The 24021-nt window shown below is 35.6% G+C and overlaps 1 protein-coding gene across 4 annotated transcripts; it reads right to left on the bottom strand.

Annotated features, from left to right (window-relative positions):
- Positions 1–1787: 1787 nt before the first annotated feature.
- On the bottom strand, positions 1788–20478 carry LOC127947324 (protein phosphatase 1 regulatory subunit 12A). 4 transcript variants are annotated; one of them, XM_052544347.1, is made up of 25 exons: positions 20155–20478; positions 13677–13807; positions 13303–13421; positions 11653–11809; positions 11235–11379; positions 10284–10358; positions 9986–10068; positions 9612–9805; positions 9423–9526; positions 8441–8638; positions 7968–8077; positions 7689–7874; positions 7523–7615; positions 7211–7301; positions 6061–6177; positions 5341–5434; positions 5168–5238; positions 5036–5089; positions 4487–4509; positions 4333–4396; positions 4146–4250; positions 3898–3948; positions 3733–3783; positions 2569–2681; positions 1788–2536 (listed from the first exon to the last, which is right to left on the bottom strand). In XM_052544347.1, exons 1-24 carry the CDS (start codon positions 20428–20430, stop codon positions 2595–2597), a joined length of 2679 nt encoding a protein of 892 aa, XP_052400307.1. In that variant the 5' UTR covers positions 20431–20478; the 3' UTR covers positions 1788–2536; positions 2569–2594. The 4 variants fall into 4 exon arrangements, with proteins under 4 accessions (XP_052400307.1, XP_052400306.1, XP_052400305.1 ...); XM_052544346.1 differs by having other exon boundaries at positions 1788–2530; XM_052544345.1 differs by having other exon boundaries at positions 1788–2681; positions 20155–20477.
- Positions 20479–24021: the final 3543 nt, after the last annotated feature.

Here is a 24021-nt window from a genome sequence, read left to right as displayed (position 1 = left end):
AATAACAATAAGGTTTTCAGCACTGCAAGCAAAGGAATTGCAAATCTCGGTGTTGACTCTATTCCGGCTGTAGATGGCACCAAACACTGTTGCCTTCCCCTTTGGCAGCGTGCCAGAGTTTAGGGTCCAGACCCTGGGAAAAAGAGCAGCTTTACCCTTACAAGGCCACAATCCATCCGCTTCGTTTCCCCCTAGACTTCTCTCTCTCTCTCTCTCTCTCAGGCCATAGGGATATTTACAGCAAGACTGGCTCGGCGTACCTTATTAGGAGCTTTCCTTGTTGTCAGTGTATATGTAGATGAGACAAACAGATGAGAGGATGGCATTCATTCTCAAGGGGTCATTCAGTTTTCTGCCAACGCTAACGAGAGCCAAATGTCTGATGTGCACAGCACGTGTCAAAATTCCCAATAAGAAGTGATTTTTAACTTTCTCTGAGCCTCATGTTTCTCTGTTAGCCTCTTATTGTTCTCTTGACCTGCTAAACAAGGTGTCAGTGGAGAAGAACGAGCCTCTGAATGAATCTCTTTGCCGTTAGCTCTCACACTGTCCTGCTTTACTCTAACTTCCTGTCCTTCTCTCTGTGGGAATGTGGGATCCATTATTCCAGCTGTTCTTCGCTATCTGATGATGAGAGACATCTGGTTAGACATGCACACAGCATTAGAGGAAGAGAGAACAACAATACTTAATAATGCTAATGTTCGAACACAAATGACCCAAAATACTGAATCAAGTCTTCAAATTAAACTTTGGAACTTGCATATATTATACACAAAACTGCTGCATTTGTACTGGAGAAGTTTACATGGAAAGTAGATCGAAGGGATGAATATGAACAGTGCTGGTCGTCGTCTGCTTCCAAATGACATCAAAATTAATTATAGTTAGGAATGTAATCCATTAATTACTCCTTTTAGGTAATATAATCAGACTTGAACTAACTTATTTAAATAGGACATGTTTGTACCATATTGATTTATATCCAAATATATTCCATTTGTTGTTTGTAATGCATTGAAGTGCATTAACTTTACATTACATCAAGGTTTCCCAAAGTGGGCTTCGTAGGAAATGCAAGGGGTTCAGGAGTTTAATAAAAAAAGTAATAATCAATCATAAAAAATGTCAAATTAAAATGATTCGTTACCAAAATAATACATGGAACATTTATACTTCGTAATGTCTAGAAATGTTAAATATAAATGTTTGAACATGTTTTATTGTTGCAAGCTTGACTCAATATAAACGCTCTTATGATAGTTTGATTACAGTTTGAAACAAATGGACATATAATGCATAAAAATTATATAGTATGAAAACTTTTGGTTGGGTTGTGTTGTCCAGTGCACTGACCTAAATACAATAAAAAATTTAAATAAAATTTATTTTGATATATTACATATATATTTTCCATATTTTACACTGTTTTACATTTCATTTGGCTACTAATAAGGCCTCAATTATTTTATATATCTACACACACACACACACACACACACACACACACACACACACACACATATATATATATATATATATATATATATATATATATTAGTTTTACATTTTAGAATTATACAGATTTTTTTAAATATATTATGTTTCTTTTTTATTTATTTTTTCAATTTAAATTAATATTTTTCTTTTACATTTTAGTTTTATTGGCCACTGACCAGGGACTGTCAGTTATGTCGATCAATATCAAAATAATTCATGAACTGCCATCTTACACATTAATAAACCACAGCAGAGAAACCGTAAAAAATAAAAATCAGGCACTAGGCTACAAACACACATATTTTATTAAGTGCCAACATTCATTCAATATATTAGAAAACCAACACGTGGAGAAAGATAAGCTGATATCAAGTAACAGTTTATAGCGTTATGAGTTCAGATGCATGATATTTGTACATTTACAGAATAAACAGAAGCCGTGGGCCTCGCCTGAGAACACGCACAAACCACACAAGTAGACGTTTCCTCGTGGATCGCTGGAAGTGTGGCTTTAATAAAAAGACGTGACTGTGAAACGACAGCCTGGCATGTTTAAAACGAATCGATGTCAACCAATGATTGTGACGCTGGATTCTGGAGTCGATGGATTCGAGAGACATATTCAGACCACCAGCCTCTCAATCATGTGTGTGTGTGTGTGTGTGTGTGCAAAGATGCAAAAATACTGCAGACTTCAGCTGCCTGAGACTCGTGGAATGTGTGGAGTGTGTGTGCGCTCACGCTTATGGGAATGTGCATGGAGCATGCGTGCGTCCCTGTACGAGTGCCTGTGTGTGTGTGTGTGTGTGTGTGTGAGAGAGAGAGAGAGAGAGAGACCGAGAGCTGAACTACGTCGTATCCTCCCTGAGAACACGGATGAAGTTCAAACACGGCACACACACACAGGAAGATAAAAGATCTTGGCTAACTTAGAGTCATCATAACACAGTGACATTGCTCCTCTCCTCCTCTTTTCCCTCCTCTGGCTCTCGGGAAGGAAGGATGCTACGGATTCTCTCTCTCTCTCTCTCTCTCTCTCTCTCTCTCTCTCTCTCTCTCTCTCTCTCTGTCTGTCGTCTGCTCCTCCTCTCGCTCTATTTGGAGAGTTTGCTGATGACCCTGATGAGCGCGCCGTTCTCGTCCTTCAGCCTCTGGTTGTCGGCTCTCAGATCTCCTAAAACCTGCACAACAGACACACCTGAGCTCTCTACAGCTGAACTGTGAATACTGGCATCATTGACTCACCTCATATTATTACAAACCCATATGACACAAAAGGAGATGTTTTGAATAATGTTCAGGCTGCAGGTTTACAAATAATGTGAGAATAAAGAGAACACCTAAAAGGCAGTCCATACAGTTTTTAACCATATTATATTATATTATATTATATTTGTTATTTTTGTTTTACATTTTAGTTTGATTGGCCACTAACATGAACTGCCAATTATAAATTGTAATAAATCAATCAATAAAATCAATATTATTAATAACAATTATTTGATTGTTATTAACCATTATTATAAATAATGATGTATTATTAATTAAAACATTAATAAAAATAATAATACATAATTCATATTATTATTAATAAAAAAAAACAATTAATACTTATACACATTCATTTTAGTTTTTTTTTTTTGTTTAATTTAATTACCTGTATTATTTTTTTTTTTTTACATTTTAATTTGACGAAGGACCGTCAGTTATGTTGATTACATATTAATTAATAAATTAATATAAATATTAATTATATTAATAATAATAAATTATAATAATATATATAATTCATATTAAAATCATATTTTAGTTTATTTTGTCATTTTCTTGTTTTCAATTTAAATTGTGATTTTTCATAGGACATCATATGATTTTTTTTATATAATTAGTATTTTTGTTTTACATTTTTTAATGGCTACTGCCCAAGTACCGTGATTTATGTCAAGCGTATATCATTAATTATTAATAAAATTATTATTATTAATATTAATACAATTATTAATATTAATACAATTATTTTTTCTTTACGTTTTATTTCATTTTGGTCACTTGATCAGCTTGTAATCAATCTGTGTGTAAAGCAAATGCCTTGTTAAACTGGTTTTACTCATCTCAGGGATAAAGTATTAATATTTACATTCACAACATTTCAGTCGCCTCTCAGCCAATCAGCATTTAGAACCGAGTGAAAGAGCCAATCAGAACAAGCCTTCCATGATCACATGCTCTCACCTTCAACTCCTCTTCTAACTCAGAGGCACGCCTCTCCAACATCTTTTTCTCCTGAGACGAGAGAAAACAAGCATGTGGAGTGACAGAAGAATCAAAACATCTATAGAGGGGAAACATGCACATGCTGTTCATTACTTCAGCGTTACTTCTGTTCTATAAACTCACCTTCTTTTCCATTTCCATTAGAGCCGTGCAGTCCGTGAATCTCTCCTGCCTCTGTGACAAACACAAACACGGACAGGAGTCAAATACACTGTATACAAAGTAAAAATGCACAAAGTTTCCTGTGAGGGTTAGGTGTAGGGCCATAGAATATACAGTTTGTACAGTATAAAAACCATTACGCCTATTGGGATGAACACACTTTTCACAAAAACAAACGTGTGTGTGTGTGTGTGTGAGTGTGTGTGTACCTGTGTGGCCTTTTCCAGATCCGCCCGGGTCAGGGAAATGGTTCTCTGTGTGTCTGATAACTGTGACTGCAGATGGCGGTTCTCTCTGGACATCTCCTCAAACATCTGAAACACACACACACACAGATATGAGACACACACAAACCTCCTGCTGACACACGCGGGCGAGCCACACACCCCTGCTGACCTTCTTAAAGTCCCTGGACTCTGATCCTCTCGTGAGAATACAATCATTCAAGACCGAATCAGACCTGAGAGGAAGCAAAGACACGGACTGAATGAGACGGACACGGACGCTCAGATCACCAAACAACGTGAAAGGTCAAAGGTCAGACTCGTACCTGCTGCTCGTGTGTCTGTCTGTCTGCATGAAGAAAACAAAACATTTCACATGTCAGCCAGAAACCATAAAACACATACAAAAGCTTAACAAATGACACTAATCAGACTAAACTTATATGCAAATATTTAAATACATGACTTAATATTCATTTAAACCTCTTTAAAATAAATTGTATAATAACATAAAATATTTTAAATATGATAATATAATATATTATATAATATAATATAATTTAGTGTAAATTAAACATAATTATTACATACATATATAAAATTATATATCATATATTTTTACAAAATTGAATTATTTAATTTATAATTGCATTAAATAATATTAAAATTAATACTAAAATAAATATTTTAAATGTATATATATATATATATATATATATATATATATAATTGCATTAAATAATATTTAAATTAATATTAAAATAAATATTTAAAATGTAGTAATATTATATGAATTAAATACATTTCTTTATATTTTCCCTCATAAAGTCATATCACTGTCAATCAATTGAAAAGTGCATGCTGATTGGTCAGACCTGTGGGTCCCGCCCACTGCTACTCTCCTCTCCACTGGGGTCATTGTCATCGCTCTGAAAACAGAGTAAATGTTTAAATCCTGGCAGTATTTCTGAGCTCCTGCTTCAATCACGTGTGCTGGTCTTCCTCACCTCTCCGGTTTTCCCTCTCCTCCTCGCTCTGGCTCTCCTGCGCTCCATCGCTCGCTCCTCACTGTCTGCATCTGACACACCACGCAGAAACAGTGTTACAGACAATCACATGACTAAACCAATCAGTGTAGTATTATGAAATCCAGTGATAAGGGTCGAAGGTGAAAGGTCACCCTGTCTGTCGGGACGTGGAGCACCAGGAGGAAGTGTGAGTCCCAGCAAATCTGACTTCTGCAGGTTAGCAATACGAGACCGCCAGCTCACTTCCTGCACAAAAAATAATAAATCTATTTTAAATATATTATTTACTTTATATACGTAAATAATAACTTGTAATAATAATAATAATAATAATAAAAATAAATAAATAAATATATATATATAGTTATATTTCTGGCATGTATAAGTGTTGATATAAATATATAATATAATAAATATATATTAATTATTTTGAATACAAGTAAACATTATATTAACAGTAATAACAGTGATTATTAATATATATATATATATATATATATATATATATATATATATATATATATATATATATATATACACACATTTACACACATGTAAATATACATATTTATAATTTTTATTATATTCTTTTATTGTGCAGAAGTAAACATTAATTAATAAATTTCACACACACACACACACATATATGTACACACATTGTAGCATCGTTTGATTAAAATACTGATTATTGACTTCACAAACACTGCTAGTCATTGTTTCCAAACAGGTTTCTCAAACATTTTCTTCCTCTGCTATTTTTCAGGAATCATTTCAGCTCTTGAGCAGTTTGATAAAGTACAAAAAAAAACTTTAATATTTCTGAGTGGTGCAGAACAAATGCAGATATTTGGATTAAACTCAAGCTTTCTCACCCCTTCCTCTCCCTTCTTTTGCTTCCCTTCTTTCTCCTCCTCTTCTTTCTTCTCCTTCTCCTTGTTTTCCGTCTTCATCGTCTTCTCCGCTTCCTGCAGGTCTGTGAGAGTAACTCCCTGAAGAGCAAACACAGCGGTCACACTCCAGCTGAACACAAACACAACAGGGTTCAAGGTTCAGGGTTAAAGGTCATACAGCCTTAGACCCTGCTCTTCCTAGCACCAATAGCTGTGATATCATTGTGATATCACTGATTTCAGATCGACCAGAGTTGAAATCAGTGACTGATTTACTTCAAACAGATCAATCCTGCTCAATTTTACAATCAAAATGTGTTTCAATGTGTCATTTCATTATTTATATACTATTAGATCTTTTTTTTAAACATTTAGAAAAATAAATCATATAAAATACAACAAAAATGTGTTTTCATAATTATGTGTCTGTCTTTTTTTTTTTTTTCTATTTCAGTAAATTGCCAAACCAATATTTTTAATTTTAACTCTTTCCCCGCCAGCATTTTTTTAAAAAGTTGATGATTTTCACAAAAATTTGATGGCCTCCGGTGTATTTTACATGATTAATATTTAAATATGCAATACACCAAAATAAAGATCAAAGCCTATACTTATAAATCAGTTTTATTTTAGCTTAAAGCACTCTTTTTTTTTTGCTATTAAAACTTGAATATAGGTATGATTCATAAAAATGTATAAGGTGAAAATCATATTTTTATCAAAACCTACATCTGGATAATATTCAGTAGGTTTATCAAAGCATAAATCCAGTAAATCACTTTCATCAACGCCTTGCATACCACTTTCTGAATCAACATTTTGCTCAGTAACATAATGCACTTTTCTTTTATATGCTGTCTGTTACTGATAATCGCATTATTTATCATACCCATCTGTTTAGATAAGAGATCACTAGTTTTTCCCTCCTGTTCACGTGTGTGTTTTTTGTTTAGGAGGTTTTGTACTCGTTCAGAAGACGTGTAACAGCGCCCCCAAGTGTATAACAGTGAAAACACAAAAAGCCGTTGAAGTGTTGTCTTCTAAATGATGAGTTAACTCCTCAATTGCAGGGAAAGAGTTATATGTAGTTAACAATAACAACACTGGACTGAGGTCATGAGGCCAGACGGACCTGCGTGGAGCGTCTGGACTGACGCGCATGTCTGGATCGAGCCTTTCTCTGAGCTTCTGCTTCTTCATCACGCACTGGAGTCAGATAGGACCTACACACACACACACACACACACACACACACACACACACACACACACACACACAAAGCAAGGAAAACACTGCTATAACTAGCTTGCAGCTGGATCAGACGGGTCTCGATGGTTGATCACTTAGACAGCCAGCTGCTGGACTTTGGTCATGTTAGAAAGAGCTGGTAGACCAGATCTAGGTTTATTCGCACTCTGTCGCGTGGAAGTCATCACACACTCACTTGCGTCTCTGTTTGGTCTCTGGCTCGCCTGACGTGCTCGTGGTTACAGAATTCGGGACAGGCTCCTTCTTTTCAGCCTCCTCCTGAGCCAGTCTGTGAGAGAGACACCAGATTGTACGAATGCAAAAAAGATGCGGTCAATTCACGCGATCGGAGACACACGCACCTCTGAGCGATCAGGTTATTGAGGCGACTCAGTCCAGAGGTCGCCGTGGTTACAGAGGTCACCGAAGGGTCGTCAAGTTTCCTTCCATAAGATGAGCTGCGAGGTAACGAGGGGTTGGGAGCCGACACTTCACCGCTGGACTGGCTGTTCAATCGGCGCGTGTATGAAGAGCTCCGGCTCAGCAAGCTACACACACACACACACACACACACAGGAGAAGGATGAGCGTGGAGAACACTCGGAACAGGAAATAGTCTCTGTGTTTCCTGTGTCTCTCACCTGCTGGAGAGTTCAGGGTTAGTGCTGGTGTCAGAGATGCTGAAGAGGCGTCTGGACGGAGTGGGCTGGACACGGGCCAACCTGGGCTCCTGAACACAAATTACATCATTCTGAGACAACACAACACAAACATAATAAAACACAACAACACAAAACATTACACAATGCATAACATAACATATAACACCACAACATCATAACATAACAACACATAACAGAACACATAACGTAATATAACAACATAACATAATACATAACATTAATACAGTAAATACATTAATATATTGAATATTTCTTATTATTATCAATGATGAAAGCAGTCGGGTTGCTTAATATTTTTGTGGCAACCATGAAACACGTTTTCAGGATTTATGGAAAGAAAACATTTAACATTATAAACGCCTTTACTGACACTTTTGATCAAATGAATCCCACTCCCCCCGAACAGATCATACAGTATCTGTGTCCGTCACCTTATTGTCAGATTCAGAGCTCAGTCTGGGACTGGATGCAGACCGTGACATTCCCAGTTTAGTCTCGGGGTCCTTGAGGGCCTCGCTGGCTGGGTCAGAGGTCACGGCAGAGCCCAGGGTCACAGAACTGCCTGCTTTACGCAAAGACGTTCTCCAGGAACCAGGAGCCTCAGTCACCGGGGTCCGGACAGGTTCAGCCTACAAGCAGACCACACACTGTTATATTATATTATATAGCTACATATACATTCAAATATTTTAGATATTACATATTTACACATTATTTTGTATAAGGACTAGGTGGTTATGATGATTCAGTTTTTTAGCAATATACGTTTTATTGTATTTTATTATTATATTTAACTAAAAGTAAAAACAAAGACCATTTTCATTATTTGAAATAAAATGTAATATAAAGTAAAAAAAAGCTAGTTGCCAAAACAACATTTATTATTTTCATTTTATTTAACTTGATGCACTAAAACAACTAAAGTTAAAAAGGAAATAAACATTAATAAAAACTTCATTGATTAATTACTAAATTTAAAAAAACTAAAATATTTCTATATAATAAGAAAATTTTTAATTTAATTTTAAAAACAATAATATTAAAATAAATACTAATTCAAAATATTAACCAACAAGTATAATAATATCTCAAGAATACTAAAATAAAAATTTCACAATATATTTCTTTCACTCCAAAATTAAAAAAATCATTACAATTTTCTAATTTATATACAGTAATGATTGGGTTTTATCACTGACAATTTCTCAATTTTGGGCAGCTGAATTGGCTGCAATTGATTTGTGACTATTATAAATATATATTAGCACTAATATTTTAAAAGTGTCTGGATTCAGAAAATCATTTTCAATAAGTCCTATATTGGAAAGACATAAATTTGACAGATTGTTAAAACCTCTTTGAGAAAATGCAATGCTTTGAGGAAGTTGAATGCATTAGCGGTTCTCCGGTCACCTGTTTAACCTGGTTAAGGGCAGTGCTGCTCACAGAACTCACGGAGGACGCTGCATTGCGTTTGTTGTTCAAGTTGTTGATCATTTCTCGAGTTTTTGCTTTTTCTGAAAAAAAAAAAAAAATAGACTAAAATCATTAGCTAATGTGATTTTTGAGTTCCAGAATAAAAATGGGCGGGGTTTCGGTCACCTGACTCGGCGTCACTCTCTGATTCGCTGTCTTCCTCTGAACTGGAGCTGCTGGAGGGTTTTGATTGGCCGGCTGTGCGCGCCGACTCCTCTTCATCTTCTTCTGTGGGCGGAGTCTGGAGTGTGGGCGGAGCAAGTTTCTCTCGCTCGTGAAGGGTGATCTTCTCTCTGCTGCTCATACGAGAGATGGACGTCCTGCAGGTGACATGAAAACCAGCCAATCAGTGAGAGCTGAACGTGATGCACACTAAGCCAAGATTCAATAATGAATCAGTATTTGATTCAACACTCGGAGTCAAAAATAACTGATTCATTCTGGGTTTTTGTCACACAGGAAGTGATGTGTTTGGATGCAGACACGTGATTGGATGTTACCTGCGAGGGCGGGATAGTGCCGTGGAAACAGGTGGGCTGGTCTCAATGACGGGCGTCTGGATCTTCTGTTTCTCTAAACGCATCTTTAGGAGAAACAAACATCAACATCCGCTCATCATTTCAATCTTAATGTTCTGTCATGGTGTGCCTGATCACCGTACAACACATAAACGCTGCTGTTTTATTGGACATTCATGTGGTGAAGATTTCTGCTTATTTTCTTGGAGTGGACGCGTTCTTTGAACATAATCCCAAGACGTGATAAGATAGCGGACATATAAACACATGCAAAACTTACAGCGTTCTGCTTCTTCTGCAGTTCTTCCAAGTTATCAACAATGTTTTCATCGGCTACGTCGAGTGGAGTCTGGCCCTATGGTACACAAATACACAATCAACACTTGATTATGATGCATTATACTTATTCCCATTTATTTACTTTTTTTGTAAAGGGATAGTTCACTTAAAAATGAGATTTACCTTATGATTTACTCACCCTCAAGCCATCCTGGGTGTATATGACTTTCTTCTTTCAGACAAATACAATTGGAGTCATATTTAAAAATGTCCTGGCTCTTCCGAGCTTTATAATGGCAGTGAATGGGTGTTGAGATTTAGAAGCCCAAAAAAGTGCATCCATGCATTATAAAAAGTGCTCCACACTGATCTTAGGGGTTAATGCATGTCTTCTCAAGCCAAGTGATGCATTTGTGTAAAAATATACATATTTAAAACCTCGTGAAAACTAAGTTTTGTTTACAGAAAAGGAAAACCAGTCTCCTATTGGCTTTCTATCAAAATCCTCTGACATTTTTCTTTACAGATCGTTGTTTATTTACTTCTAATTTGTGACCGGTTGCTTCCGCGTTCGTCATTTTTTTTTTACTGGAGCTTATGCAACACCAACGTCACCCGCAGAAAACACCACTCTCTCATATATACGCATTCGACAGTTAGCAGAAGCTAGAGATTATGGTTTATACAATTTTAAATATGGATATTTTTCCCACACAAACACATTGATTCGCTTCAGAAGGCCTTTATTAACCACCTCGAGCACTTTTCATGATGGATGGATGCACTTTTATGGGCTTCAAAATCTCAACACCCACTCACTGCCATTATAAAGCTTGGAAGAGCCAGGACATTTTTAAATATAACTCCGATTGTATTCGTCTGAAAGAAGCAAGTCATATACTCCCCGGATGGCTTGAGGGAGAGTAAATCATGATTACAGTAGCCCATGTACCACGTTATTGACGGCATTCATGTCACACATGTGTTCAGCCAGCAGAACGCAGGCCTCTTCCTGTCCCCAGTGAGCCGCCGCGTGAAAAGCCGTCCATCCATCACTGTCTCGACTGTCCACATCTATCCCACACTTCAACAGCACCCTGATGAACACAGAAACACAAAGATCTGAATGCACTGAAAGGAGAGCTAGGAAAAGACAGATGCATGGTGATCCAGAATCATTGAACAAAAAAAGTCTGATTTCAGACGCTTTACAACTTCGACAACAAACACAAACAAAGTCTTTCTGCTTGGCTTGTTGCATGACTGACCAAAACAAATCCCTAGGGCCATATCATGTTATATCAAAATATGCATTAATTATTAATCGTTTTTAGTCATTTAGAGTTTAGTATGAAGTGTCTTGCACTCACTTTAACACCTCGATGTATCCTTTAGCAGCAGCGACGTGCAGCGCTGTGGCCTGAGTGTTCGGATGAGGAACCAGAGAGCCACTTCCTGCCAACACGGCCATCGCATCCTGCAGCATCACTCGCTCTTCCTCTCTCCTGGCCTGATCCACATCAATACCTGACAATTCATTACAAAAAAATGCAAATATAATGCTTTCTCAGGCAGCACAGGCCATTGTTTATAGATTTAATATACAACATATTAATATATTAAAAGTAATTTGAGGAACCGTGTGTTTTCGTTGGTTCCAAATCAGTTTGTTCTTAAGGACTTACAGTTATAGTTCACCCGGAAATGAAAATTACTCACCCGTCCATGTAACAGATCCATTTGCTCACCATTGCAGTGAATGGGTGCCGTCAGAATGAGAGTCCAAACAGCTGATAAAATTCATGCAGCTTTTCACATCTCAAGATGTTCACTGATGGACCGGACTCGTGTGGATTACTGTGATGTTTTTATCAGTTGTTTGGACGCTCATTCTGACGGCACCCATTCACATCCATTGGTGAGCAAGTGACGCAATGATACATTTCTCCAAATCTGATGGAGAAACAAACTAACCTATATCTTGGATGGCCAGCAGATGAGTACATTTGCAATAAATGTTCACCTTGTGCGGACACGAAAAGACACACTCACATTTCACAAAACCGATCACTGTTAATGAGCTGCAGGAGGAAGTTTATAAAATCCTTGCGCAGCTCCAGTGTTTTTAATTACGTTTCTGATGTGGGAAATTCACATGCTGTTCCTATTAAAACCAAACATCCCATAAACACACACACACACACACACACACCTACAACGAGCTTCTGTGAGCGTTTGTGCGTCGACTAAGGATTTAATGGGATACGATCAGACAGATGGTGTGTTTAAGACAGATAATCTCGCAAGGAAATGTCAAATTTTTCCTTTCGATTTGTGATATTGAATTAAGAAATTATATTTAGCAAAAAAATTGGTCAATTTGAAGCACTTTTTTGTTTTTTGATCAGAAAATTATTTCACTATAAACACAATTATACAGTCAGTAAAGTTAAGCATGAATGATTGACAGGTGAGCAGGCGGTCCTTTACTGTTGTTGTGTCTGATGCACCAGGATAAATATTTTTACACAGAAAATGCGATGTGATCACATGTATCTGTAAGCCGCTTCAAGCACAAAACATTCTGGAAAGATATAGGCTAATATTTAGCACTGATCATTCATGCAAACCAGTGTTTTATAGTAATGTATTAAAGTATTTATTAATATTTAGAATTTATTTTAATATTTACATTTTGTTATGTGCTTATGTTTTTTTAATACATTATAGATTATTTCTTTATATTTATTATACAAATCTTGGCAAATAACTGAAATATGATCAATTAGAATTTCTAAAGTGGGAAAAATTATTATTATTTTTTTTCATTTTAGAAATTCAAATGTAACATATTTCAGTTATTTGCCAAGGTTCCTTTTTTTTCTTTTTTTTTTTTCTTTCATCTAATATTTATTTTTTCTTTTATTTTATCTTTTTAATATTTTTAGATTTAGTTAACAATGCCAACCCGGCTCAAACTCCTTCTTTCGCTCTGTTTTTCTAGGGTTCGAATCTCTCACCCTGTTTTTTGATCTCTGCTTTCAGCAGCCTCCCCATGGCATCCTCTGTGGCCACGTCCAGAGGAAGTTCTCCCTCGCTGTTCACCGCTCCTACATGAGCGCAGTGTTCAATCAAGTACCTGCAATGGGCGGAGGAACAAAAATAAAAAATGACATTGATGCAACGGTAAAACAGCTGAAACAGTTACAACTCAACCACTCACTTACAGTTGATTCCAATTGTATTAGACACAAAACAATGCATTTTAATTCGATTTAGCTCATTTTATCAACACCCTAAAAACAACTCTGAATTCGGAGTACAAGGCATCTCAGAAGGCAGCATCATGTCATCTAGGTAGACAGCTCACTAGATGGTGAAATGCATTACTGACTTAGCGATCTGGATGAAGCCGCAGGAGGCGGCGGCGTGCAGAGGTCTCCAGCCTTCATTGTCTCCTCTGTTCACATCACTGCCGCTCTCCACCAGAAACTGAACCATTTCTGCATTTTCATCAATACAGGCCTGACGAGAGAACCAGAGCATGCGTTTAATCAACATAAACATGCAGAAAACCAAAGAACAGCTCTTTAATATAGTCATGACAACTGCTGAGTAGTTATTAAAGTTTGTCGCTCAGAGTTAAAAATGTTCAAGAAAATGTTATGGCAAATAATCAATATGATACAAATGTGAGTTGTTCAAAATATCTAATTTTAGTTTATTTTAGGTTGAAGTACTAACACATAAATATATACATCATTTAACTAATTTACTAATTAATTACTAAAACGTTAAAATTAAAATTAAAACAAAATATATATATATAAAAAAAAAAGTAATATAAACAAAAATTATAACAGTATATGAATTATATTAAAACAACAGTGGCTCGGACACACTTTTCAGAAACATAATATGGAAGACATTATAAAATTGTTATAAAAGTAACAACAACAATATTTAATTAATGCTAATATTGGCTAATACTGATATTTTCACTTATATATGTTGTGCATTTCAGTTGCATTTTAGTATCATTGAGACACTTTTACAGTTTTTAATCATATTTTTAATTCTTCTTGTTTTTATTATTTTTATTTGTATAAAGTTTTAATTCGATTTTGCCACTGAGTTTTTTGAGGTTTTAAATAATTATAAGTTTAGTTTTAGTTTTTAATTTTAGGACTTCATATTTAACCCTTCATTTATTTGCCAAGGTATAATTTTGACTATGAGAAATGTTTTTTGGCAACTAGCTAAAATAACATAAGTGTAAGATTTAATGTTATTTGATTTCAGTTATCGTTATTTTAAGTAACACATTTTTTATATATATAGTTTTAGTTTTTGTTAACTCTAAAAACCTTGTTACATAGGTCAAATAATTGATAATCAAGTTTGTACATGTATTTTTCAAAAATAAGACACTTCCCATAACCTTTGACCTTAGATTACACATAATATGCAAATTAATGAACATAACATGATGCATCATAGCTGAGCACTCGGTGTGAATAACTATCGACAATCTTAAAAGACATTTACAACACTGTTATGTTGCATTATGGGAAATCTGTTTTAATGTCAATACAGTTTCAGTCAGACACAGCTGACATCGAAGTGTTTATATGATGATGCATTACTGTACATATACTGTACATGTGCAGACTGTGATAAAGCAGCGTTACTACCTCAACTACATTTTAAACAGTAGCTCATGTTTTCAAAATACTGTAGCTTTTCCAATAACAAAGTACTGTTGTTAATTATTTTCAATCTTTAATGTTACATATGATGTGGATTTGTCTGTACTGAAGAGAGTCCAAAATTTTTTATTGATAATTGCAACCCAATTATCACAAATCTACTGCTAATTCTAAATTTACTTACATAAAGTTTAATAAAATAAATGAAGTTGTTTAGATCATTGCATTTAGTGCCAGATTTTCTTTAGAAGTTTGATGCATTCAACCTGACAAAAAATAAATAAATTATGTATTTATGTATAAATGCGGTTCTTTTGGGGGGAAAACAACAGTATCACGGTTTCCAGAAAAATATTAAGCAGCAATTTTCAATATTTTCAACTTTGATATTAGTATGAAATGTTTTGTGAGCAGCAAAACTGGAGTAATGATGCTGAAAATTCAGTTTTGCACCACAGGAAATACATTTCATTTTTAAATTCATTCAAATAAAAACAAAAAAAAAGTTATTTTAAATGGTAACTCATTTAGTTCAAATAAATGCAGGCTTAGTGAGCAGAAGAGACTTAATTCAAAAACGGATTATAAAGTTACTGCCAACAATTGTCCTTCAACCCTGAAGCTATTTAAAAGGCCCCCTTTTAATTGTATTTTTATTTATATAGCTGTCATATTTCATATTTATGATATCTATGTAACTAAAACACTGTTTGTTAGCATGCTGTAGAGCAGCTTGTACATTGTTTATCTACTTTAAATCGAGGAGCTTGTCAAACATCTGAATGAGAGTGTGTGTGTGTGTGTGTGTGTGTGTGTGTGTGTGAGTCAGAGAGCGACTGCCCTTTGCCTATGAACAGCCGCTTGTACTGCATTAAGAATGTTTTCCATGCACTCACTGGAGAACGACAGAGAGCAAAAGCCTTTGGTTGGAAGGCATGGAAAACTTAGAACATTGACTATGTTTAATTCCTGTTACTAAGCAACAACAGAACAACAGAACCAAGATCGGGATGAGTAAAGAGACAAAGTATCATCACACATGTAACGATTATTAATATAAAAGACATACTACAAATATGAATATGAATGTAGTTAGCTAAAACTAAATCCATTTTCATTATTTAAAATAAATGTTAACTGTGATGCAATAAAATATTTGTAAAAACTTAACTACGTTTTTGTATTGTTTAGTTTACACTGATGTACTAAAATAACTAAAATTGCTATAAATAAAAGTTATTTAGGCGTATAAAAATGGCATATAAAAATGTATATGAAATGGAAAATATAAATATAAAAACTGATTCAAAATATTAAGAAAACCTATCATAGTCTCACGATAATGATATTATAATATTATATATATATATATATATGGGATGTAACGATTCACAACTCACAATTTGATTCGATTCACAATTCTTTTTGATTAAAAAAATGAGATTTAAGACAAAATATAAATAAAATGTTACCGCTGTAAACGAAGCCCTTATGAACGCCGCAGTAGGTGGAGCTTAAAGTGTTTCCTTGGTTACCACTGTAAACTAAGCACATATGGACGCTGCAGCAGGTGGAGCTTAAAGCGTTTCCAGGGTTACCGCTGTAAAGGAAGCCTTTACTAACGTCGCAGCAGGTGAAGCTTAAAGCGTTTCCAGGGTTACCGCTGTAAACAAAGCAGCGATGAACCTATGAATCTTAATATGCATTATACAGAGGCTTTTCTAAAAACTCTCAGACATACATTCAAATAAACTCATACCATAGACGGAGCATGTGTAAGGCTGGCCAAGGGGACAAAAAAAATGCCATTTAATTGGACAAAAATGCTCCTGCACAAACAAATATAATCTATTACGTCTGTTGCTAACAAAGTGAATATGAACAGACAGTGTCGATTGCGGGATTAAATTAAGATCTGCTCATGTTGCACCATATTTCATTTTAGGCGTTTTTACAGTGTTGCGCATTTTAACCAATCACACACAATTCTGTTGAGCTTAGGAATGCAATGGCCAATCAGAAGCCTTCAGATGAGTCATCACTGAAACTCATCAGTTCTGTTGAGCGCTTGCGCGTTCGCTGACTGAATTCGAGACTCTTGCGAATTCCCTCATCATAAACAACAAAGCGCAGATGTATGTAGAAAGTCAGAGATTAATTTCATAGTGTATACAGCTTTGGTGATTATAAAGATAGTTTTTTTTAATATATATATATATATATATAGTGCTTAAACTCGCGATGAATCAATGTTAGTGTTAGTGATATTTTTAGTATTTTAATGTTCTACTGATATTTGACTATATTTAATTTAATTTGACTATATCCATCACCTAAATTTAAAGGAATAGTGGACGATTACAGGATAAATTTAACCCTTTATTGTATTTTATTTTTGAACATGAGCCAGGACAAACAGTGTCCAGACATTCCAAAATTCATTACATTTAATATTTATTAATATAATAATTCAATATGCTATGAAGTGTATAATATATATTATATGTTTTCATTAAACAAAGCACAAACTGGCACAAAAAAAACCTACTTTCCATAAATTCCAAATTTTGCTAAAATTAACAATTTGCATTGCTGAAACAGATGCACAATATAAAAGCCAAGGACTGACTTGAGCTGTGTTTCTTCTGAGGAAGCTTTAACAGAAGATCAGCTCACAATCCTCCATCTGTGTACCGAACGCTGTTTACTTTAGGACCATTAGAAAGTAAACCATCGCTGTAACTCTATCTGAGATGGAGGAGAGTGACGTGTGTGTGTGTGTGTGTGAGGCCAAAACAGGGTGATAGGATGTGACACTGATTCTGTCCAGAGCCAAACACACACACACACACACACACACATAACAGCAGGCAGTGTGTTCCCAGGCTATTCACTCAGAGTAACAGTGGGAGTAATAAAGAAACTGGGAATTTATTTTATGCTCTCATAAAATTTTGCATATCCATCTCACGTCAACACAAACTGACAGAACGCTGACAGAAACACACTCAGAATGCCACAAGTGTATGTCTGTAAACTCTGCATCTCAGTATCTCTTGTAGTTGAAGTAATAAAACCTATTACTAATACTATTACTAATTAATATAAAAATTTTAAATTTAAATATGGACAACTCATTGTTAAAATAATTGTAATTCATTTCCACAGTTTTAATAAATTAAATATTAGATTAAATTCAGTACAATACAGACTATAATGATGTATGACTACTTAATTACATACATGCATTGTGGAAATAAAATGACTGTCATAAAAATAATGCAAAAAATATATTATTTAACGTGTGTGTGTGTGTGTGTATTAATTTAATTAATTAAAATATTTTATTATTTCTTTCTATTTTGGGGTGATATATATGGAACCTTGTTTCTGCCACAGGATAAATTAATTAATTAAATTAAAAAGGCAACTGCAAACTTTATATCTCACAATTTGGACCTTTTTTTTCCCCCAACTCACAATTCTGATAAAGTCAGAATTTTAATACTTTTTTTTCTCCTGTGGCGGAAACAGGCTTCCATAGAAATACGACTTGTTCCTGCTTCTGCATTAGATAGAGAATGCATGCAAACACAGGTGACTGCATGCATTTAAAAGAGCTCACGTGAGACTCAAAGCTGCTGTTCCACAGAACTTCCCAAAGACATCAAATCTGAGCTTCCTCAACGCATTGATGACATCAGCAGAGCAGCAGCCAATAGCTGCTCTCGCCACATGACCACCGGCCTGAATCAAAGAAGCATGCACTTCATATTATTTCAAGGCTAGAGTGGATTTGAGCAAAACCTTCTGCAGTTTTGTCAGTGGCTCTCTTCAACAGAAGCTTGTTATAATAATTCAAGACAGACATAACCTCAAACATACGATCATTTTTCAACTAAAAACAGGCTTTTTACTCATTTAAAGCTCTAGATCAGGATTAGCTGGTTTCTGATGAAAAACAAGAGGCTAAGACAACAAGAGCCGAACATATACAGCTATTCCAGTCCAGAACCAACTGGCCTTAGCGCAAAACAACACTGCTAACACTAAACATGTCCTGGAAATACACTTTCTGATATTATAATAGTACATTAATAGTACATGCCACTTTGGGCATTCAGACCCAAAAAACAGCCAATGCATTTCTACAGTTTGCGAGTCAAGGTTTTAAAGTGACTTTAATAAGTCTGTTATGATGAATTAGTATAACCCAACAATACTTTTTAGGATGTTTGATACATTGTATCTGGATCAATAATGCTCATTTTTATTAGGATCACAACTACATTAAGAATTATACAAAAAGAGGCTTGAATACACCTTTTGTAAATAGTGAATTTGAGTGAATTTTTATTTTTGTTAGTTTTTTTGTGTAAAAAAGATCAGAATTCGAGATATAAATACTAACTTTTTTTCACAATTCTGACATTTTTCTTAGAATTCTATTTTTTTTGTTTTCACCAAAGAATTTAAATTAAAATAATAATAATAATTAATTAATTAATTAATTAATTGTTAATGGTGAATTTTTCATCTCACAATTTTAACTTTTCTTCTCAGAATTGTGAGAAGACGGGGAAAAAAAAAAGAGTATTTGAAGAAAAAAAAACTTTTTCCATTTAATTTACAAAAATATTTACATATACATATTTTTTTCTCTTTAAAAAAGCACCACTTTTGTTTCAAAAATTAATATTAAAATATTAAAATAATATTAAAATTTGAAAAAAGGTCCTCCACCAGATGTGACAACAAAACAGAAAGGACCCCTTTAGACCCCAATCAAGTTTACATTTGTAATAATATCACATATTATAACTTCTTTATGAAAATCCATATTTTGTTTGGGTCTGAGTATTATTTGACTCATATATGTTTAAAACAAGATTAATTAAATTGTGTACACACGCCTATGTATTTTAGTATTTGTCTACTTTTTCACTTCATGCTTACATTATTGATTATTTAAACGTCATATTTTTTGCGTTGTATTTGTTTTTCAAAAATTAAACACGAACACCAAAACAGATTTTGGCAGACACGCTATTTTTATCATCTCAGACATCCTGAGAACGGCGCCCAGAAAAGTTAGAGAACTTTCGCAAAAGTTTCCAAACCGAGTCAAACTTCGGTGTGAACAATCAGACGTGCTCCGGTTACCTGATGCAGCGCCGTTAGACCGTCGATATTGGCGTGGTTGATATCCGCTCCCTGTCTCAGGAGCTCCGCGACCTCCTCCCGGTCTCCGGCGGAGCAGGCGGCCATGAACACCGCTCCCTGGGCGAAGCGCACTCTGGCCCGTCGGTTCCCAGGAGCGGGGCCCTGGCTCCTCGCCTCCGCTCCGGTCCGCTCGGTCTCCGAGCTCCGCCACCGCTGCAGCTGATCCTGACGCCGCTGCTTCGCCGCTTCGGACCGGGAACGGTCAGTGCCCGCCATCTTCCTCCCTCGGTCTCTCCAGGGAAGTTTCAGTTCATCAGACAAGTGATGTCCGATTCACGTATTTTGAACCGACTCTTTTAAACAATTCATTTGGACTGATTCCTGTTTGTGAATCAGAATCGAACAAGAGGAGAATTCGATCGCGAATCGCTGGGGAGGTTCACAAAACATAAACAGACTTCTCTATATTATCTATTTTTTTTCTGTTGTTGTGTTTTCCGCCCCCCCCCCCCCCAGTTCAAACCAGCATTACTACAATAAATCCCGATGCACTAGAGATTTAAATAATGACGTAATTAGGCTACAAGTAAGTAAAAATTAATCGTTTTAAAATAACATCAATAAAAATAATACACTTGTTAAAAAGAAAAAAAAAAAATATTTAACAAACAAAACAAAATAAAAAAATATGTAAACAAATGCATGTCATGTGACCATTTAACTGTGAACATGCAAATGTGATACTTAATTACTGGAATATTTATTGTAAAATTTCAGGGGTACATAAAGTAAACATATTAGGTAAAAGAGCTTCAGAAAGATAAATTTTTTTGGGAATACCTGCATTACATGTAAATAAGAAATAACGTGCATTTAAAAGACAGAAGCCTTCCAAGGACATAGTAATACACTGAGCGATAATTCAAATACAAAATGAGTTTTGTTCATCAGTAGTAAATGCAGTTTTGAAATATTGAGTAGGCCTACACACTTAAAACTGAAATGATTTTTGTAAATCCAGTTAATTATTTTTGGAAACTGATTACGTAATCCAGCTTTGGTAATCAACGATTTTACAACAACAACAACAAAATATGGCAATAATAGCGCAACTGGAGAACTGGAGTTTTCACTTAAATGAATCGATTCACTAAAATGAATCAGACCGGAGAGAGATGAGGAGCGGCGCAACAGGAGAAACGAATCGCGCACTCTGCCGGCCGCGGAAGGAAGAACAGCTGAGGGGCGGAGTCGGGCGCAACCCCATCAGCCAATAGAAACGCAGGTTCGTGATGACGAAATATGTCCGACACACTTTAATTTGTCTGTCTGTCGGAGGTGTAGCGTAATGAATAGCGGATCGTTTTCCTATAAAAACAGCAACAGCGCTTTAAAAGTCAGGAGATGTTTGCAAAGCTTCCCCAGACACTAACAGTTTGGATCAGCAATGGAAAATATAAGACTAAAAAAATATAAAGGCCAAAAAAGGAGGAGCAAAGGAAACATTTTAAGCTTCAATAATACCTAGCATGTAAAAAAACTTTATAACACAGTTATTCTGTGCTGCTGACATACTGAAAATAAATAAATAACGAATTATTTTAAGAGAATACATATTTAATAAACCATAAGTACAGTTGAAACGTCTAAAACTTTATTAGGTCTGTTAAAGAATTACATTAGAATAGTGTAACTGAGCAGATTAGGTGTATTTTACAGTCTGACTCACACTAAAGGACAAATCCCAGATTTTGAAGCATTTAGAGTAGATTACCGGATTAGTTTAGCCCAGCACTAACCTTAATCTGTGTCTGGCAACCATTCCATACAAGGAAAAAAACAAAAAAACAAGGAGGTGCATTTACAGTACCAGTAAAAAAAAGTATCAAGAAATAGGTTTTACACATAAAAACATGACAGTGCAAGTACAGTACGGCAGCAGCATGATGTTGCATTGCCAGAGCATATGGTCTCATGGTTTGCTTTGAATCAGTCTACATGCACAAACCCTCAGAAACCGCCACAATCCGGATCACTTTACTGTTTCAGGTTCAAAACTCTTCTGAGGTGCCTTCAAAACATAATGAACCAGAACACATCCAAGAGACACATTCTGAGAGACATTCAGTTCCTTTCTGGTCCGTCTTAAAGTACCCTTCCTGCTTTAATACAGATTAAGCTCAGACATTTTTGTCCCGTTCTTCAGTAAATATAGTAACACACTTACAATGGTAGTCAAGTCAAGTCAATTCACCTTTATTTATATAGCGCTTTAAACAAAATACATTGCGTCAAAGCAACTGAACAACATTCATTAGGAAAACAGTGTGTCAATAATGTAAAATGACAGTTAAAGGCAGTTCATCATTGAATTCAGTGATGTCATCTCTGTTCAGTTAAATAGTGTCTGTGCATTTATTTGCATTCAAGTCAACGATATCGCTGTAGATGAAGTGACCCCAACTAAGCAAGCCAGAGGCGACAGCGGCAAGGAACCGAAACTCCATCGGTGACAGAATGGAGAAAAAATCCTTGGGAGAAACCAGGCTCAGTTGGGGGGTCAGTTCTCCTCTGACCAGACGAAACCAGTAGTTCAATTCCAGGCTGCAGCAAAGTCAGATTGTGCAGAAGAATCATCTGTTTCCTGTGGTCTTGTCCTGGTGCTCCTCTGAGACAAGGTCTTTACGGGGATCTGTATCTGGGGCTCTAGTTGTCCTGGTCTCCGCTGTCTTTCAGGGCAGTAGAGGTCCTTTCTAGGTGCTGATCCACCATCTGGTCTGGATACGTACTGGATCCGGGCGACTGCAGTGACCCTCTGATCTGGACACAGACTGGATCTGGTGGCCACGGTGACCTTGAACAAGAGAGAAACAGACAAATATTAGTGTAGATGCCATTCTTCTAATGATGTAGCAAGGGTGGTATGGGAAGTGTTCCCGTTTCCAGTTTACCTAATTTTTGCAGCCTAAAAATCCTTTAACGGACTTGTATATTAGAAGCATATTAGTGTATGTGTAAGCCAGGTTAAAGAGATGGGTCTTTAATCTAGATTTAAACTGCAAGAGTGTGTCTGCCTCCTGAACAATGTTAGGTAGGTTATTCCAAATAGGAAAAGGATCTGCCGCCCGCAGTTGATTTTGATATTCTAGGTATTATCAAATTGCCTGAGTTTTGAGAACGTAGCGGACGTAGAGGATTATAATGTAAAAGGAGCTCATTCAAATACTGAGGTGCTAAACCATTCAGGACTTTATAAGCAGTGGTGGACGAAGTACACAAATCAAGTACTTGAGTAAAAGTACAGATACGTATAATAAAATATTACTCCAGTAAAAGTAAAAGTACTCCTTTTTCAATTTTACTCAAGTGAAAGTACAAAAGTACTAAATTTTTTATGTACTTAAGTAAAAAAGTACAGAAAGATAGATGTTTGCAATTTTATATAGGCTAATTTAATTTTATATTAGCACTTTTTTTTTATAATCCTACTGCTCAAAATACCTGGGATTTTTTCCAAAATAACCACTATATGGAGTGAAGATATATTTTTGTTGTTGATATGGACTACGTTGATATGGACTACGCCACCTACATATAGGTGGTTGAATAAAAATATTTGGACATTATTTATAAAAATTACCTCAAGTTAGCACCAGCAAGCTTGTTAGCTAGACAGTTAGCATCAGCTAACAATATTTACTTATTTTCAGTGCGGTTATGAATAACGTCCTTAATAACAATGGATGAAAAAGTTAGAGCTTTACTGATGATTAAGTCTAGAGTGTGTCCACCTTTGTGTGTGGGTCCATGTACATGCTGAATCGACAGGTAAAAAAAGCCTCAAGTCCAAATATTCATTTATCACCA

This window comes from Carassius gibelio, chromosome A25 (assembly GCF_023724105.1).
Source record: "Carassius gibelio isolate Cgi1373 ecotype wild population from Czech Republic chromosome A25, carGib1.2-hapl.c, whole genome shotgun sequence".
Classification (NCBI taxonomy): domain Eukaryota; kingdom Metazoa; phylum Chordata; class Actinopteri; order Cypriniformes; family Cyprinidae; genus Carassius; species Carassius gibelio.
The sequence above is the reverse complement of the archived record's forward strand: the minus strand, read 5'-3'. Positions and strand labels throughout refer to the sequence as shown.

What these genes read in the sequence shown, in the direction of transcription:
- LOC127947324 (XM_052544347.1), bottom strand. Translation starts at nt 20,430, where the DNA reads ATGGCGGGCACTGACCGTTCCCGGTCCGAAGCGGCGAAGCAGCGGCGT. An exon ending in ATCTGGAAAAGGCCACACAG is followed by an intron (nt 3,949 to 4,145) that starts GTACACACACAC and finishes TGTTTGTCACAG; the next exon opens with AGGCAGGAGAGATTCACGGA. An exon ending in TAATGGAAATGGAAAAGAAG is followed by an intron (nt 3,784 to 3,897) that starts GTGAGTTTATAG and finishes CTCTCGTCTCAG; the next exon opens with GAGAAAAAGATGTTGGAGAG.